At 39.2% G+C, this 18,569-nt stretch overlaps 1 protein-coding gene across 2 annotated transcripts in view; it reads left to right on the top strand.

Annotated features, from left to right (window-relative positions):
* Nucleotides 1–16,795, top strand: part of LOC150076924 (uncharacterized) — a 33,737-nt gene extending 16,942 nt beyond the window's left edge. For both annotated transcript variants that reach the window (XM_090386925.1, XM_090386926.1), the window contains exons 4-6: nucleotides 11,146–11,271; nucleotides 12,338–12,467; nucleotides 16,346–16,795. In XM_090386925.1, coding sequence (XP_090243051.1) covers nucleotides 11,146–11,271; nucleotides 12,338–12,467; nucleotides 16,346–16,656 — 567 coding nt within the window. In that variant the 3' untranslated portion in view covers nucleotides 16,657–16,795. The remainder of the gene's footprint in view (nucleotides 1–11,145; nucleotides 11,272–12,337; nucleotides 12,468–16,345) is intronic.
* Nucleotides 16,796–18,569: the final 1,774 nt, after the last annotated feature.

Raw genomic sequence — 18,569 nt, forward strand, 5'->3', positions numbered from 1 at the left:
TATTGTGACAACAAAACAAACAGACATAAGAAATAAATATAAAATTTCATCAAAATCGGTAAAACCATTTAAAAAAAAAAAAAAACGTAATTTTCAAATTGATCTTAAAGTAAAGTTCATTGACCTTGGCAGGTAGAAAGTTTAGTTTCCAATAAAAATCACTTAAAAAGATTAGGAAAAAAACAGATCTTAAGTCTGGACCTTAAACATCTGCCATCCTGGTACTAATCAGTAAAAAACAGCAATGAGTTTTTGAAACAGTGATTTTTGGGGCCCGCCCCTCTGATCGGGGCCTTAGGCATATGTCTTTTTTGCCTATAGGATAACGCGCCACTGGCCACAAGAGAAGGGCAAGACCACCCAGACCAACCAACTAGAAGTGCTTCCTGTGCAACTGCACTGTGACCACCCAGGCAAGAAGAAAACGCCAACGCATGAAGCGAAGCAGCAAAATGCACTCTTACAACAAAATAACCAAGCTGGAGACTGATATGACAATGTACAGGTGGAGACTACATACCAAGTGGCTGGATATTCAAGTCACTGAACAGCGGATAGAAGAACCTGATAGCTCCTGCAAACCTGGAAAAAATCAAGCAGGACTTCAGCGATCAACTACAAAGAACAAGGAATATGGACAACATGGAATCAGGGGAGAAGAGCAAGAAAAAATATAATCCAGAGCAGCTGAAGTGAAAAGAGACGAGGTCATGATATTCAGAATAGAAGACGAGGGAAAGAAGGTCCTAACAGAATTCAAAGAAATGGAAGTGATACGTAAGCATAGACCCAATAGAATCACAGACCACCTGGATCGGCAAATGATACCACATTACCTCGACAACAATGGTGCAACACAGGAGGCCATCCACACAGCCGCATACTCTGCTGCAATAGCAGCCACTAGGATTAATGGAAGAAAAACGAGAGACCAGCAGCAGAAGAAACGAAAACAGAAGGAATCGCCAGCTTGGGAACGAAAACTTCAGCAGGAGATGGAAGAATTAAGAATCAAGGTAGGCCAATTGACTCAGTACCAAAACGGCAATAAGAGTAAGATATTGACTGGAAATGTGATGAACATCCTCAAGAGGGACAACATCCACAGCAAACACGAGACCAAAAATCAGAGAAAAGGAGAATACATACTGGGACTCATTTAAGCAGAACCTCCTCGCACTCAGTAAGAAACAACGCTGATACAAAGAGAGCTTCCAGAGAAAAATAAACAACCGAATCTTCGATGAAGACCAAAGAGCCTTCTGCAGAAGTCTGCGAGAAGACGAGAAAGACGGAAAAGAACTACCCGAGCAGAAGACGATCGAGTAGTTATGGGGCAACGTTTGGAGCAGTGAAGTAAGGCATAACATTATGCAAGAATAAAAGCTTCAACTCCACCGAAGAAGCCTCTCGTGTCGACAGAAGAACAAGTTCAAAAACATAGAGAAGGAAAATAAATATAGAGTTTAATAAAATCTGCTTCTCAAGATTTTGATCGGAACATCTTCGGTGGCTCTTAGATTTTACTTGCTGTTCGATTAAACCGTTTAAAAATTTATACGGGTTTGATTCAAGAACGCAACAATAAGACAATCACTTCAACAAACAGCAATCACTTCTTGGAGTAGTGCTTGGTTATGACCTCATACCACTCTACAAATGGATTTCGTTAACTACTGAATTGTGAAAATACCAAATCTAATTTCAGTTAACAACCTATAAGAGTATTTCGAAGATGTCTGAAACTCCAGCTGGGCATTCTTCGATGAAGACGTGGAACACGATGATGCTCCTACAGGCGCAATATTTACGAATAGCTCCTGGTGAACGAAATGTTCCACAAAGTTTGCTCTTTGGAGAACATGAAGAAGAATTGTCCTTTCCTAGCATTAACCTTGGTCAGTATGGAGCGTTTACAGACAATTTAAAAGTTACAGCGTTTATGATGTCATCCAGTGAACTTCGTTGTTCAGATCGGCGTGGAGTGACGCCTTATCATCTTCTTTCTATGGCCGTGGAAATAATGAGACTAAGAACTCGAGATTCCTTAACACTTGCTTTTAAATACGTCTGAAAAGACACTAACTCACAAAAGAACAAATCCAATCTCGAGAATACGTCAATAACTGCGTTGAAAACAATTTGGCGTTTTTGAAATCGATTCGTAATTCAACTTATTACTGGACCCAACGTAAAAGAGATCTGTTTGAGATGATCAGACAATTGGGCAAACCTACGTTCTTCTTAGCTTTGAGTGCAAACGAAATCGGTTGGCCTAAATTGCTAAAAATGTTATACTGTACAAGTTGAAACACCACGGTTTGGATGTCCCTGACGAGCGTGCAGAAGCTCTTCATTTTATGGAAAAGGAGAGATTAATTAATGAAGATGCGGTAACGTGTGCAATTCATTTTAATAAACTTGTGGATTGTATTTTAACTGTACTTCAGTCTAAGCGCTTCAAAGAGAGAGAGAGAGGTGGGCCATATTCCTCTGGGGGCCCATTTCAGAAGATTTTAAAAAAATCCCGTGGTGTATTTAAAAAAAGAAATAGGGACACGTCAGAAAGGAGAAAAGGAAGGAAAATAGAGAGAAAGGGAATAAAAGAGAGAGAAAGAGAGGGAATAAAAGAGAGAGAGAGAGATAGAGAGAGAGAGAGAGAGAGAGAGAGAGAGAGAGAGAGAGAGAGGAAATAAAAGAGAGAGAGATGAAAAAGAGAGAAAGAAAAACAAGAAGAAAGAAAAAATAATAATAATTAATATAAAAAAATAAATAATAAAAATTAAATAAATAATAAATTTTAAAAATAACATAAAATAAATAAATAAATAAAAATAAATAATAAAAATGAAATAAATAAATAAATAAATAAATAATAATAAATAAAAATAAAATAAATAAATAAATAATAAAACAAATAAATAAATAAATAAATAAATAAATAAAAATTAAAAAAATAAATAATAATAAATAAATAATAAAACAAATAAATAAATAAATAAATAAATAAATAAATAAAAATTAAAAAAATAAATAATAATAAATAAAAATTAAAATCAAAAAATAAAATAAATTTCATCCCACAGCGGGAAAATATTTTTTTTTATGTGCTGCACAAGTGCAGAGCACAGAAAGGTGGTATCAGCATCAACAAAAAAAAAAAAAAAGAAAAAAGCCCTTATCAAGTAGATGCCATGCCTTCATTGGCAACCGGTGGGGTTCTGTCCATCATTCGTCTACGTTTGAAGGCAAAGTCCTTCAATGCTGAGAAATTGTCAGGTTTCTGTATTAGGAACACGAGGTGTTCATCAGAAATTCGTGTGCAGATGACTAAGTTTCGATGGCAATCGTCGTACAGAGCACGTTCAAAGAGGATGTGCCACCAAGTTTCACTGGAACCACAAGTGCAGAGGTCAGTAGGATGCAAGCCCAGTTGATACAATTACACAAACCATTTCTGCACAAATTTGGAGGCGGGATAAGCAACGTCTGGGAGCAGATGCAATAATCTGCATGTGACTGCTCCAAGAGTGGAATTGTCCCATAGGGTCTGCCAGATGTTTAGGTGCTCATTGTAACATCTTGACTTCTCCGCTTTGGAATACGCATTGGGGTTGAGCTCAATGCCAAGGAACTTTGTAGGGATGTTTTCTTTATCCTAAATGTCAGCTCCCGGAATGTGACACGTGGGTCAAGTGGTAGGGTTCCAACAATGACTTCCAAGTCATTGCTAGAACCCTACCACTTACCTATGTGTCTGTTTCAACCCGTGCCATGGATGGCAGGGAATGAAATAATTCTGCAGACCCTGCAGATTTCCAGCAGCATTGATAGAACCCAATTTGTTGCTTATCTTGGCCAGGTTTACCGAATGGAACCAGGCACTAGCTGCGTAGGTCGCAATTGGTAGGAAAACTGCTTTGTACTGCAGAAGCAGGGAGTTTTTTGAGAGTCCCCATTCATTCCTGGTTATTCGGATTATTGCAATTGAGAACTTCTTGATCTTTTCACTAAGACGGATTAGATGGTGTAGAAAACTTAGTTTATGGTCAATGATTACGCCGAGTAGATTAGTTTATGTAACAATCGTAGTCGCATATCAGAATGCTTGACCTGCGGTGTCGCCTGAGGTCTAGTTTGTTCTTGAAGCGCATCGTCTTCGTCTTTTCGGGTTAATTCTGAGTTTGTTGAGCACAGCTCAAGTTGCTAAATCCATAAGTATGTAGTTTGAATGTTCCTCAATAGCTTTACGGGAAAGACCCGATACAACAATTGTGAGGTCATCAGCAAAGGCAATGAGTTTTGTGTTCCTGAAGTTGTGTGAAAGCCAGCTCTGCGGTATTATATTCCATATAAGGAGCCCCAGGACTGAACCCTGAGGACACTCTCGGTTGTTGTTTTTGGAGATTTGATTATGTTTTGATCTGAGGATTATTTCCCTCTCAGAGGAACAGCTCCAAAAGAGGCTGTACAGCTGCCAGAAGCAAGGGGCTGAACGCAGGGACGCCATAGCACTGTCCCATCAGACAGCATCAAAGGCCCCTCGAAGTCGAGCAAACAACAAGTTCGAACTTCGCCTCGGAATTCTCAATATGCAGTACCAGGTCGAAGAGGGTCCCCCCCCCCTTACAAGGTCTTCCAGGGGTGAAACTATACTGGCAGGGAGAAAGAAGGCCCTGAGCGCAATTGGACGGAATGAGTTCGGATCAGTGAGTGCCTTCTGGGGTTTCTTTATTAATCGAAGCAGGGCTGACTTCAAGATTTTTGGAAAGAGCACTGCTCCAGGAATTTATTAAATAAGAGAAGATACTATGGCCTAAGTTGGTACATACGGAGAATAAAGATGTATTCAATCATGTCGAGGCTAGAGTATTTCTTGACCTTAATTTTGTTTAGTATTTCTTGACCTTAAATTTCTTTAGAACCATGGCTAGCTCTTCCAAGGAGAAGAGTCCATTACTTTCTGCTGGGGTGTGGTTTTGGTTGGCAAGTCGTATCAATGAGTGATTTCAGAGGTTCTGAAGCATCATCTGTTGGAAATAGTTTATCCAGTATATGATTGGCTGAGGCTTGCCAGGTCAGTGTCTCTCTGGAGCTGTGTTGTAGATGTCAGAAGAATGGGTCTTATCCCTCATAATTTTATATACAAGTCCCCAAGGGTTGGATCTGCTGATAAGAAAATAACTTGGACCACTTTTGTGGTGCAAGTTATTTTTTTCCTTACCACATCGGGTGCTGGCCAGTCTCGGTGTCGTTGGTAATGGTGATGAGGTCGATACCAACATGATAAGGTCATGAGTTCACCAGGAACACGCATCCGGGCGGAATGTTTTCTTGCTGGCAGATCTGTACGAGGCCTTGAGGAAGGAACGCTGGAAGGTTGCTGCAAGGTCCTCTGCACTAAGAGAGATATGATGCGCTGGGTCTTGCATCAGGAAATACGCTGCGATAGAGTTTTCACATGCATTCCAGTCAGCATTCCTGGTGGAGAACTTGGCAAGTCCGGTGGCCTACTTATGTTATCACTTTTGGGTTGTTCAAGATTGAAGTGATACAGTATTACCCTGTGATCACTAACTGTCGAATCAGGGATGACCTCCCAGGAGTTGGGTAATGAGCAGAGGTCTCTGGTGGAGATTATGCGGTCAATATTTGTCTCTCCTGTCGAGCTACAATAAGGAGTGTATGAGCTTGCTTGGTTATGGATGGTTAAGTTGTGACTTTTGATGAAGTCTTCTAGATGTCCGCGGCCATCTGCCGGTGTACTGTATCAAAAGGGAGACTTTGCATTCGTGTCTGAGGCAATGAGAAGCTGTTTGGAGCCAAGTAAATCCAGGGTGAATTCCAGAAAGTTGGGGGTTTCATTTATGTTTCTTGAGAAAGGACTGTAAAGGGACATTAAATAGGACTGTGTATAGTATGTTATCTGGATGCAGGTGGACAGTTAGTTACGTAGGCCCTGGACAACCACGAGTCCAGGTTCTTTTACAGAACGTCAATACAGGTCTTTGGGTCCACTGGAACAGGTTGAATTAGTGGGTATGTATAGAGAAGCCAGTTATTTTGGAGGATGGGTAGGGTTGCGTTTTTGCTGCATACGGTTCCTGGATTAGCACTATCCTAAAGGATGCTTTCCCGCAGCAAGGCGGATCTTGTCTGCCATCGCACGGGACCTCTGTCGATTGATCTGCATCAGTCGGAGGAACCTGAGTTGCGAAACCTGGACCAATGCAGTACTTCTGGAAGGATGGTGACTGATGAGGAAAGTCACTGGTGGTGCTGCTGATTGGTTTAGGCATTGGCGGTCCTTTGTCGTACTTCATCGTGAGCTCTTTAATACTCCGGGCATGCAACATCCCAGACTGAGTGGTTATGCGCTCGTCGCCACCTCTTGCAGTTTAGACAGGAGGGCTCCTCGTCCAAATGAGAGCATTCTGCATGAACATGGCCGCTACAGGCACAGTGCCCACAGGATGGTGAGTTGTGAGAGTAGCTCTGTGATATATGCCGTAGCCAAGGCAGGGGAAACACTTAGTCACGATGGTAAATGTTCGGAAGCGATATGCGTTGTAGCCTCTGCTGAGAAAATATAAAAATATTTTCTCAGCAGAGAGGATGAACCTGTACAGTCGTTGGGAGAAGCTAACCGCGCCATGCTCAAGAGAACTGGACTTAGATTTCGTGGCGAATCTGAAGTTGATTTCTGTTTTGATGTCTTCCCAGGAGAAGTCAAAGTCCACCAAGTTTTTATGATTTAGGTCCTCCAAAAGATCTTCATTGGTAGACTCTCTTGGAGTATCGTATTAGGAAAGATGGATTCATCGTTTTGGGGAACCATGACCATGCCAGCAGTGGATAGGGAGTTGCAGACAGAAATACTAGATAGGTCCTCCTGTGTTGCAGTCTCCAGCAGAACTCCCCCATTTCTAATGGCCTTCGATGACTTTAATTTTATGTTTTTATAATCTGCGTTAATGGTACTCTGGACGAGTTCTTTAACTTCTTTGCTTGTCTGGAGGTCTGAACTATCTTTAGCCCTCAGAAGGAGAAGGTGTTGCGGCTTCTTCACTAGTCGGTAGGGGGCTTGCAAGGAGCGCACTTGACCAGTGGAGATAGTGTCCTGAGCAGACTTAACGGCTCCAGCATATGTTATCACTCCAGATGAGGTTGTGGTGAGCCAAGTAAGTGCAGTAGGGATGGGATCAGCTCCAGCTGGTGTTGGAAGTTTGGCAAAAGCATCACAACTTTTCCAGCTCTGTGGTCTTGGATTGTAGCTCCTCATTCACAGCTTTTAGTTTCTTATTGTCAATGAGAAGCTCCTTGGTGATCGACTGAAGACTGGACCACAATTATTGCACGTAATTTCCAGCCATCTTGGCAAATCGATTCGAGTCCTTGTTTAAAAATGTAACTAAATGCCTGTGAAGTCAGGAAATCGTCTGAGGTACGGATATTGGCTCTGTATTGGTCCCACCATCAGGGTTGCTGGAAGGTGGAAGTATTCCCAGTATAAGGGAGGACTTGAATCTCCAGGCAATAGTGCTTGTCAGGGCTGTTAGGGTAAGAGCCTGGACTGAGCTTTTGGCATCTGACAGAGACGTGACAGAAGATGGGCTTTTTTCACTCCAGGACTGAATTATTGAGTCTCAGTAAACCTGTAACCAATTAGCGGTGACCCTAATATAATAAATTTTTGTATGTGCCGTTATGGGACGAAATGTTGACACCAGGGCGTCAGTGATGAATCAGTGTGGATGTAAGGCAGCACCTTACATCCACCCATCGTTGGCTGAGGTTGGGCTGTACAGCAATTTTAAATTGCTTAAACGTGTTGGTTCACAACGTTACCGTAGTGGCACTCATAAGATGCATGTCACAAATGCACAGTTTCTAATTAATATTCTAGAGGAGGCACTAATTAATGTCACTGACTAGGAACACCACAGTTCGTTCAATTCAATTCAGAAAAATGGCCGAACAGCAGAGAGGATGCAAGGAGCAATTACCCATAGATGCCGCAGTTATAGAGCAAGCCTAAAGAGCGCCGCAACCGGTATCCGGCCTACATCGATTACCGCATGGCCTTCAACTCCGTGGGTAATATCTGACTAATAGAGACTCTGAAGAAATACAAAGTCAATACGACAGTGACAAATTTCCTAGTAAGGTCGAGAACATCACAACCAGATTGATGCCCATCAGGAGAGGAATCTCTCTGGAATATACCCTGAGCCCACTATGGCTCTGTCTACAACTCAACCTGCTATCCAGCATACTCAACAGCAGCAAGTATGAATCTAACCTCCAAGAAGGAAGGGAAAATCTGTGCATCCTCCACCTGATGTACGTGGATGACATCAAGCTCTACGCGCCAACGAAGAAGCAGCTCCAGCAACTACTCCTGATCACTGAAGAATTCATCAATTATATCAAGATAGAATTTGGTCTGGACAAATGAAAGACCCACGGATTGCAGCAGGGAAAATTAGTCAACCGAAACTACCAGCTGCAGACTGGTAAAGAGATCAAAGCCATGACAGAGGGAGAGGCCTACAAATAGCTGGGGATGATACAGGCTCAGCAGTTAGAGCACAAGGAAATCAAGGCCTGCCTGGCTGCAAAATACCATCAGAAACTTAGAAGTCTGCTCAAAACAAGCTGCATGGAGGAAACACAGTTAAAGCCATAAACACCTATGTAGTCCCAGTGCTAACATACTCCTTCGGGATCATAGATTGGACTAACACCGAGCTGTACGATATCATGAGAAAGACAAGGGCAATGATGACAAAGTGTCGCCAACGCCACTCGAAGTCAGCCTTGAAGAGACGGACAATAGCTGGGAAAGAAGGAGGAACAGGCCTGATAGATCTCATCGAGCAACAGAAAACATTGATAGCTAACCTGAAGGATTACTTCCAGAACAACACAGCAGCACTCCACTAAGCCACATAAGGAGTATAGACAAAGGCATACCTCACTGAATCTAAGCAAAGAGTCCCCTCCCCACAAGACTGCAGAAACGAAGCTTGAAAGATGGGCAAAGAAGACACTCCATGGCAGACACTACAATGACCTCCATCAAGACCACATGGATAAAATGGCTTCCAATGCATGGCTCACGAGCGGAACGCTCTTCTCCGAGACTAAGGATTCATTCTCGCCATCCAAGACCAGGTAATCAACACTAGAAGCTATAGAAAATACATCGCCAAAGAACCCGGAGTGTCAGATGACACATGTAGACGATGGAAACGTCTACATGTGTCATCTGTAACGATCCTCGGAAACGATCCAACACATCACCGCAGGATTGAAGGTGATCACCCAGACCGAGTACAATCGTAGACACGACCATGTAGCCAGGATAATACATCAGAAGCTAGCAAGGAAATGGTTGGTTGGTTGGTTGGTTGGTGAAAAGAGTGGCCATGTTGCTCCGTGTAAATTGTCTATAAATTTGGGTATTCTGAGATCGATTTTCTGTTTACTGAACGAAAAACCCAAGTTTCGGGCAGAAAAAAAATCATACTACCCTGGCCTGAGACCGTCTAACTCAGCCACTTTGTGAAAAAGACCCATAAAATTTCCTCCCGTCATCGACGAAATAGCAAGGAAATACCAGTTGATCAAAGAAAGTGTACCGTATTACTGTTACGAACCCCTGGCAGTACTAGAGATACCAACCCACAAGCTATACTGGGACAGCGCCATAATAACAGACAAGACAATCACACACAACAGACCAGACATAACCTTTATCGACAAAGAAGGAAAAGGCTACCTATCTGATTGACATAGCTGTGCTCAACAGTGGAAACTTCTGGAAAACCCACGAGAAAACATGGAAGTACATGAACCTAAGACAGGAGATCAAAGAGATGTGGTATTTGCAACAAATAACAACCATCCCTATCATCGTGTCAACCACCGGTATGGTGCCAAATACCCTACATAACAGCCTAGCAGCAATAGGTCTCCCAGAGAACACTTACAAGGAACTCCAAAAAGTCACAATCCTGAACACCTGTAGTATAGTCAGCAAGTTCCTCGACCAACAGTAACACCAATCATAACAACCACCCTGTGTACTTGGTAGCAATACCCGTCACGAGGTGGACCCGCAATCAGGGAGAAATAATAATAATAATAATAATAATAAATACTTACATTTATTATTGTATTCAGAAAGTGGATTTTGATTGAAGTAATTTTATGTTGTAATTTGTAAACTGTTTTATTGTAAATAATTCTATAATAAAACAATTATGTTTGAATTTATGAACACTAATTTAAGAAAATATCAATCCCACTAGGATTTTGCTGCCTCAGAATAAGCCCCGTATATGTAACTGAATAAAATAAATAAATAAAATAAATTATTGCCTGTAGAATATGTTTTAATTACCAGAAGGGTATTTAAAGAAGTTTCTTAACCTTCACAATGCCTTTCAGTTGAAGGCTGAAAATAATTTTACAAGGAATAAATGGAATATAACTTCTTTGAATAGAATATTTAAATAGAAATAATGGATTATCGATCTTCATTTAATGAACGGATCATATTTTAAATAAAAATACTAGTTTTCTCGAATCCTGCGTCACGTGTCAAAGATCAATGAATGTTTATGTTTATCTTCTTTGTCAACCATTGATACTTCGATCTACCCCAATAAAACCTCGTAAAACAATCTTTTAACTTTTTAATCTCCATAATATATATTTAAGCAATTTTAGAGTTTATTAGTTATATCTTTTAAAATAAATTATGATTTTCAAAAATTCTTAAAAGTAATTGAAAAATATTATGAATTTATTATTACACAGAAATATTTTAAACGACAAACTAACGTAATTGGGAAATATGCAATGGATTCAGATTTTATTATTTTCTCTTAACCATTTAGTCAATAAGTCAAGGCTTTATAGTCAATAAGTCAAGGTTTTAATATCCAAAATATAATAATATTGAACAAAAAGAAACAAAAGTAACAAAACAAAAAATTTTCTTCTGGATATGTGTGCGAAGATTTCACAATATATTTTCTTAGTTTCTAACCTAGTACTTTTTGAAATTATACTATATTTGTATTCTTAACTTCCCTCGTCTTGTATTTATTTTTATTTATTTATTTTTAATTTTAGTCTGCATCCCGAAGAGTTGGATTGTCTTGTTCGAATTGTCGAACGTCAACAACGTCCCTCTGGAGAAGAAATAGTGTCGGGGAACCTGTATGCAATGCATGTGGTCTCTACTACAAACTTCACAGGGTAAGAATATATTCCGGTACGCATTTCATGTTTAAAAGGCTACAATCATTCTCTCTAAAACGAAATGCAAAAGCTTGGCTGAGCTTTCTTGCTTGAAAGGAAAAGCGCCATCTATAATATTTTTCCAGAATCTGTGTACTAACAAAACTAATCTTATTTAAAAATAATCACGTATCTAAGGCTTGAAAAGAAGAGCACCATCTATAATATTTTTTCAAGAATAAATATTCCTATAAATTATATCTAATGTTTTCTAAAATGCATTCAAATATGGTTTAAATCTTATAGAAAATTCCGTTAGTAATGGCAATGAAAGAAAATAACTACTATAAAATATTAAAATCAAAATTTTTATTAGAAATAGAACTAAAGTATGCACCATAACTGAACACTTTATTTACGGATTGATTTCAGTTATTGCAAAATAAGAAAAACAATAGTTTTGTTCATAGTGGGAGAAAGATGGCGAAATTAAGACAAAATACTTTATTTTTTCATGTAAAAAAACGTACAGTATGCATGGTGGACAAAAACAGCATCCCAACTTTTAATGGAACTATATTATTTGGGGATGTATATTTTCTACCATAGACTCAATAATATAAGGTTAGGTTTGCAGCAAGACTTAAGGGACATCCTATATAGTGGTCTGTACACACTTAGTTGCTAAACCATACATTAATCAAATAACCAACTCCAGATTGTAACAGATAAATTTACTAGATCAGGGCCTTCAAATTCAGTAAAATAATACCACCATAAGAATATAATATTATTTTTATTATTTTAATAACATTGATGAAGCAAGAGATTGGTAATTGGTGTAAGATTTGTTCAATTGAAAGGTGGTATTTCGGCGGAATCATGCTCTACTTTTTGATTCAAATGCATGCCCATTACTGAAAAAATAACAGTTGTTCTTAAACAATTTCTGTAACCTTCGTTATCCTCGACTAATAAATTGCTAAACTGTTCCTCTGAGTCATCTTGCCCCGAATTACCTCACAAGAAGTTTAAAATATAAAATTATACAATATAGACTAACAGATTTCTTTTCTCAATTCAGGTAAATCGGCCCCTGACCATGAAGAAAGACAACATACAAACCAGGAAAAGAAAGCCCAAAGGAAGTGCCAGTAAGGCTTCCAACAGCTCTTCATCTGTTCTTACTAGTACAAAAAATACAGACACTACAGGTACGTAAGAGGACTATTACCGCGTTGTCTAATACCCCGCGCGCTTTTTTCCCTAAAACTCTGGAATCTAAAATTTGGGTGCATCACACATTTATAACCTCTCTATTTTTAATCTTCTACTTTCAAACTTTAATAATAATTTCCAATTTTCTTTGCGCTTCATGAATTTATTTCAGATAAACAAATATTTCCATTTGTAAGCGTGTACTCTTACGAGTCAATCAATGTCAAAAATCGAGGCCCATATCTTTCTGTCTTTCTTGTGATTTCGATGGTTGACCCCTGATGATGACATTGAATCATGAGTTATTCAGCAGTAAGTATTTTCTTATTTTTTTCCATGTTTTCCGATGTTCCAATCTCCGTTTGTAGCTCATATTTTTATTCTCACCCTCTCAATTAACTTATATATTCATTATGGTCCTTGGATTCCTTCTGCTAAAAAAATTGGGCGTGTATCGAGCACTCACAGTAGATGGTTTTATGTAAAAAATCCTTCGCGTTCCTTTTAGGTATTTTGATTTGTATATATTGATTACGAAATAAAAGAGCTTTTGTATTGTAAATATTTTATTGATCATTCACAAATTTCCATAATTTCAGCTGGAAGAGAAGGTACAATGGATTTATGATAACTAAAGTTAGAGACGTAAACTTGCGATATCAACGTATCTAAATGTCTTTGGAAAACAGCAACTGAGGTATCCGATCTTGTAGTTTAAATGGAAGGATTAGTGTTTAGAGTTAGATCGAACGATTCATGTAGGAAAGTAATTAATGGTTTAGTTTCTTCCAATTCGAAGTTAACGTTGAAATCGCCGCTCATGATCATGAGCATTTTATGTAAATCTTTCTTTAACAACGCTGCACCTTGAATTGAGTACATCAACAAAACGAAATGAATGAAGTCAATTATATCTTTTATGTCGATTGATGACATCTAAGTATTGCATAACAATGTGTTCCTCGTCCATCTTGTTGTGATATATTGCGACTCCCGCTGTCCATTTGATTTCACGCTTGAATTGAACCACGCAGCCGAAGTTCGGGACGCTGACACTCTCGTTATTGTCTAACCATGTCTCAGATAGCATCAAGATTTGGCATTGCTGTGTAAGTGTCGGTGAGGCAGCGTGGTGCACCCGTAGGCTTTGGCAGTGGAGTGAGAGGACTGAGAGCTCCTTCCTATCGTGGATGAATTCGAGCAAGCTGTTTTGTCTTGTCTTGTTTGAAGCCGATTAGTTGCAAGCCTGTCAAACTCATTTTGCAGATCGATGGTGGATTTGGGTTTCTCGGGTAGTGGCAGAGTCTCTTGTTGCCGATCGGTGAGACGATATAAAGTCCATTGATGTCAGTTGTGCGTAACATAAACCATGATCTCGTTGAGATCCTGAGCCATGTCATAGTTTCGATAGCGTATTATGCATGGATACTGTCGTTTTTGAAGATCCCGTTAGCGCTGTATGCGTCATTTGTGACAAAGCATGACAGAGTAACATGATCCAAGTCTCTTCTCGATCCAGGTCTCTTCTCTCATTTGTCAAACCAGTTCTCTTTCCATATGTACCACACAAATCCTCCCAAGGTTCTCCTCGTTCATCTCTTCGTTCGACTTCCTCACTCTCTGTCGCTCTATCAGCCAAACAGTTGGAATGTAAACTGCCAACGCGGACTCTCCGACATGGGCTGACGTAGCAAGTACCAGGCAGCTTCTTGACTCGTGATCTCGACGCCGTTGAGCATGTTGATGGATAGTTTTCTGATGATTTCGACAATGTCGAACTCTGGGTGCTCGTTCATGGTCGTAATGATCTGTCACTGTAAGTTGCTGATTCCTCGGTTTGTCTTGTTCACATATTCAGCGACACATGCAGCTCAAGAGTGTTCCTCTGTAACGAATTGAATGCCCGTGCTTGATTTCAAAATGATACAGACGAACGGGTTTAACGGATTGTGCCACTTCTCACTCGGTTGATGTTAGAGAAATACCTTGTGCCGATTTATGCCAGCTCCGAGCACATCCAAGTAATAGTCAGAGTTTACATTGTTCGGCCTGAAGAAGGCATCAATGTCGGCATAAACTTTATCCTCTAGATTTTGCCACATCTTCTCATAGCGAGCGGCGTATTTTACTTTGGTCTTATGCCTGGGCACTAATATAGTGGTCGAGAGACAAGGCATTAATAATGCTTCAAATCAGCCCAACAATACAAATATTTGTAATGTTGTAGTCACATGACAAATACTTGCATTGTCATATGGGCATCCAATTCATTACGGAAGAATACTCTTGCGCTGCGCTTGTCGTTGAGTAAGTGCTGTATTGCTGCAATTATACTTCGTGCAATAGTAATTGCAAGAAGAATAATTGCTAAGTCATATTATTCAACAAATGGCTACAATCAGGTGAATAATTAGGCTATTAGCTTGGGTTTCGCTAATGCAGTTTACAAAATAGCATTAGAATGCAGTTCTAATGCAATTCTAATCTAATCTAATTTAATTCTAATTCTAATCTAATGCAGTTCTAATGCAATTTGTTTAATGCAGTTTTCAAAATTAAAACGAATGACATTTGAATTTTATAAATCGGTTCACTAGAACTCGATATATCGTACTGGTCACGAAAAATGCGTCACTAGCTCTAATCACAATATTAGCTAGTGCTTGGCACAGACTAGTGGTGATAGCGTGCGAAGCGCCTCTGGCGGAAGCCGCGGAATTACGTCACTTTCGTGACGCATTTTTATTCACCGATCAGATTTACTTGGTTGTAGGTACCTCTAAGGATATTTCACATCAAAAATGCAGTGTCCCTAGTGCACAAACCATATTACAGTGTATATAAAAATTTAATTTCTTATAAATTCAATTTATATTTAGGATATATATATAATGGACTATGCTACATAATTCGCAGTATAAAAACTCCAAGAGCTTCGTATGCTAGGTCAGACGTAATTTACATCTGGTTTGCGAGTCAAAGAAATAAAGTAGCAGTTATGGGACTAGTATAAAGATATCAAGGAGTTGCAAAAGGACATGATTGTGACAATTCGTGCGTCGGGTGCTTCCATATTGGAAACGGCATGTTTTTTCCTGGAATCACTGTACACAAGTGATTCCAGGAACGCAATGAAGATATCACCCATCATGATTGGCCTCAATCCAATTGAACACCTTTAGGATTTTTTGGAACGACAAATGAGACGTATGGACACGCAACTGTCATTTATTCCGACAACATTGTGGAAAGCGTTGCAGACAGCATGGCTGCAGATCCCTACTTGAGTCTTCAGATATCCAGTGGAGTCAATGCCCAGGAGAATAGCGGATGTTATCCGTGCGAACGCAATGATCAATGAGTGTGTATATATATATAAGCTCAGTGTCCAATGGAGCACCTTCCCTTTCCCATAACAAAAATAGGCTAGCTCACTTCGTGCAGCTCGAGATTATTTCTGAGTTTGGTGTCCTTTGTTGGTGAATGTAATCTGTAAATTATTATGTGTATGTTCAACTAAACATGAATAATAAAGACATACGATCTGTCGCGGTTAGTCAAAAACTGAAAACAATTATAGATCCAGAAAAAAACTGAAAAGAATTATAGATCCAGAAAAAAACTGAAAAGAATTATAGATCCAGAAAAAAACTGAAAAGAATTATAGGGCCAGAAAAAAACTGAAATACGTATTGCTAGTAGAAAATAAATTGGCATATTTTTTTTTTTTTTTTTTTGGGTATTCGAGAAAATACGATAATTGTTGCGCAGTAAGGACAAGAGAATCCATAACTACCCTAATACTCAAATTTAGTTTTTAACTTATAATTATTCTTTAAAAGAAACAAAATGTGTTTATTGTTATTTTTTACAGTTCCAGAGTTTCCATCTAGTCCGAAGCTGGGCGCCCATTCTAGTTTCCAGGTTCCATTCTATCAAGCTACAACAGCATCTTCCATTGTAGACACCCCAATTTCTACAACCGTGGTGTCACCTCATATTACTCACGCTTTCCAGCTCCATCATCCACTTCCAGTTACGCCATCCACTACATTAACTATGTCTCCAGTCACCCTATCCTCTCCCCATCAAGTTATCACCATGGCCCCTTCCATTGCAGAAACAGAGGCTACCAACGGTCATTCCACTGCACACCCTTCAACCATCATGACTCTTAACACTTGATCCGCACACCTGTGAACATTGTGAATGTAAACAGAAACTGGATCCGGATTCGCTTGCTGACTCAATGGACAATTGGGGGACATTCGTGGACTCATTTCAAATATAAGTCCCATAATGGGACGTTCATATGTGGTCATATAGAATTCTTAAGGGGATAAATCTCCTCTTGAATCCTAAAATCAATCCTACTGAATATTTTTCAGTAAAGGTTGTATGGAATAATACTCATTAATACTCATTTATGTATTATATTTTAGAAAGCTATCAAATGCATATACTGATGACTGGATCCAAGAGGAATATGAGTGCTTAAAATGTCACATTTAAAGCAAAATAAATCGTTAAAACGAAAAGTAGATTGTATAGTCTCTTGCTCGAAAATCAGAATGATGTCCTTTTATTTAAAAGGCAGGGCCACCTGTGAATTGACTCATTAAAAACAAAATCATTAAAAATTAAGAATTAATTGAACACCACTCTTATATTCGAATGAAAAATCCTCAGAGTGCCTTAAATAAATCAGAAAAACGTATAAATGTTTGGCTGTTATTGTAATTATTGGTACAAACGTCATCTTTATTTATTATTCTGATTTTTGGTGTAAAACGACTGTACAAACTTTAAAAAAAAAAATGTAGAGCTTGGATAAAGTCATATTAGTGCTTGTCTAGTCATTTTCATTTCAATTTTTGCATTACCCAATTTCATTTTTTTTTCATAATTTTTTTAATAATCCGTTTGTACCAAATAAAAAAAAAAGAAAAAGTTCCTAGATTGTCAACAATATCACTGTTGCCATGGACAACACGTGCAATATTTGTTTATACCAACAATGGGTATGTGCAATAAATAAATATTGAGAAATAGATTTCAGTAATTGACTCTCAACAATGAACACGCATATACACTACAACAAAAAAAGTAAAAGGGAACACAAATATCTATTTGTTTGTTAGCGCCTGCAGAAATTAAGGAAGTAGAGGACTATTTCTAAAGCTCAAATACTCCCTTATCTGAATCCTTTAAAGCTGCAGATAAAGCAAAGATAAACCATTTCCATGCTCAACATCCAGCTAATTGGCGAAGAGTATATACTGATGAAACACGTGACAGATCGCGGCTTATTTTATTCTATTTATTTTTTTGTTTCGCTTAATGGCATGTCGCGCCCTTTTCGCCAGTGGGTGGTGCTAATATCAGACACAGTAAGAGAGCAGCAGGTGAAACATCGTCACTGATAAATGCTCCCACGTTCGCTTGCATATTACAGTCCCCCTTCACGTCCCCCTCCCCCATCTCTGTAAATTGCACCAGGAGTGCTTTCCAATGTGGACCCATCAGGAAAAAAGTTGTTCGTGGCTGCTCTAAATGTCCGGACATTTAACAGATGACCCAAACCATCGAAGACGCCAGAGATAAAGAATGGGGCGGTAAAGAAGCGTTCCTTCTCTGACGCCAGTCCGTATACCCGCAGACCATGTCGCAGGCTACGCGTAGTGACGGAAGATGATTCATGAACCCCGTGCTCAGACGGAGCGAAGAGTATGTGGTCTCATGCTGCAGACACAAGCTAATATTGTCTCTGTGGCATAAGTAAAACCAGTAGTGGCTACTGATTAGATTAGGGAAATTAGGCCCGGTGACAGCGCCTTGGGTAGTGATAAGATACGAGTCTATGACTGTCTTAAGGAAGCCAGGAGGTTTTTCATCCCTTTTTTATATATACTCATCCAAATAGTGGAAAGTATATTTAGAGGCATCCTGTTCATTTTTGCTTTGTCGATTTTACCACCCTCATTGAACAAATTGATCGATCAACAAACCATCTATCATGAAATCTGACGAGTATCTGAAATTTATAATTCCATGTATAAATCCAGATTCATGGACCTTATAAAGCGTATAAATATGCA

This window comes from Mastigoproctus giganteus, chromosome 12, assembly GCF_048544385.1.
Source record: "Mastigoproctus giganteus isolate SK-2022 chromosome 12, ASM4854438v1, whole genome shotgun sequence".
Taxonomy (NCBI): domain Eukaryota; kingdom Metazoa; phylum Arthropoda; class Arachnida; order Uropygi; family Thelyphonidae; genus Mastigoproctus; species Mastigoproctus giganteus.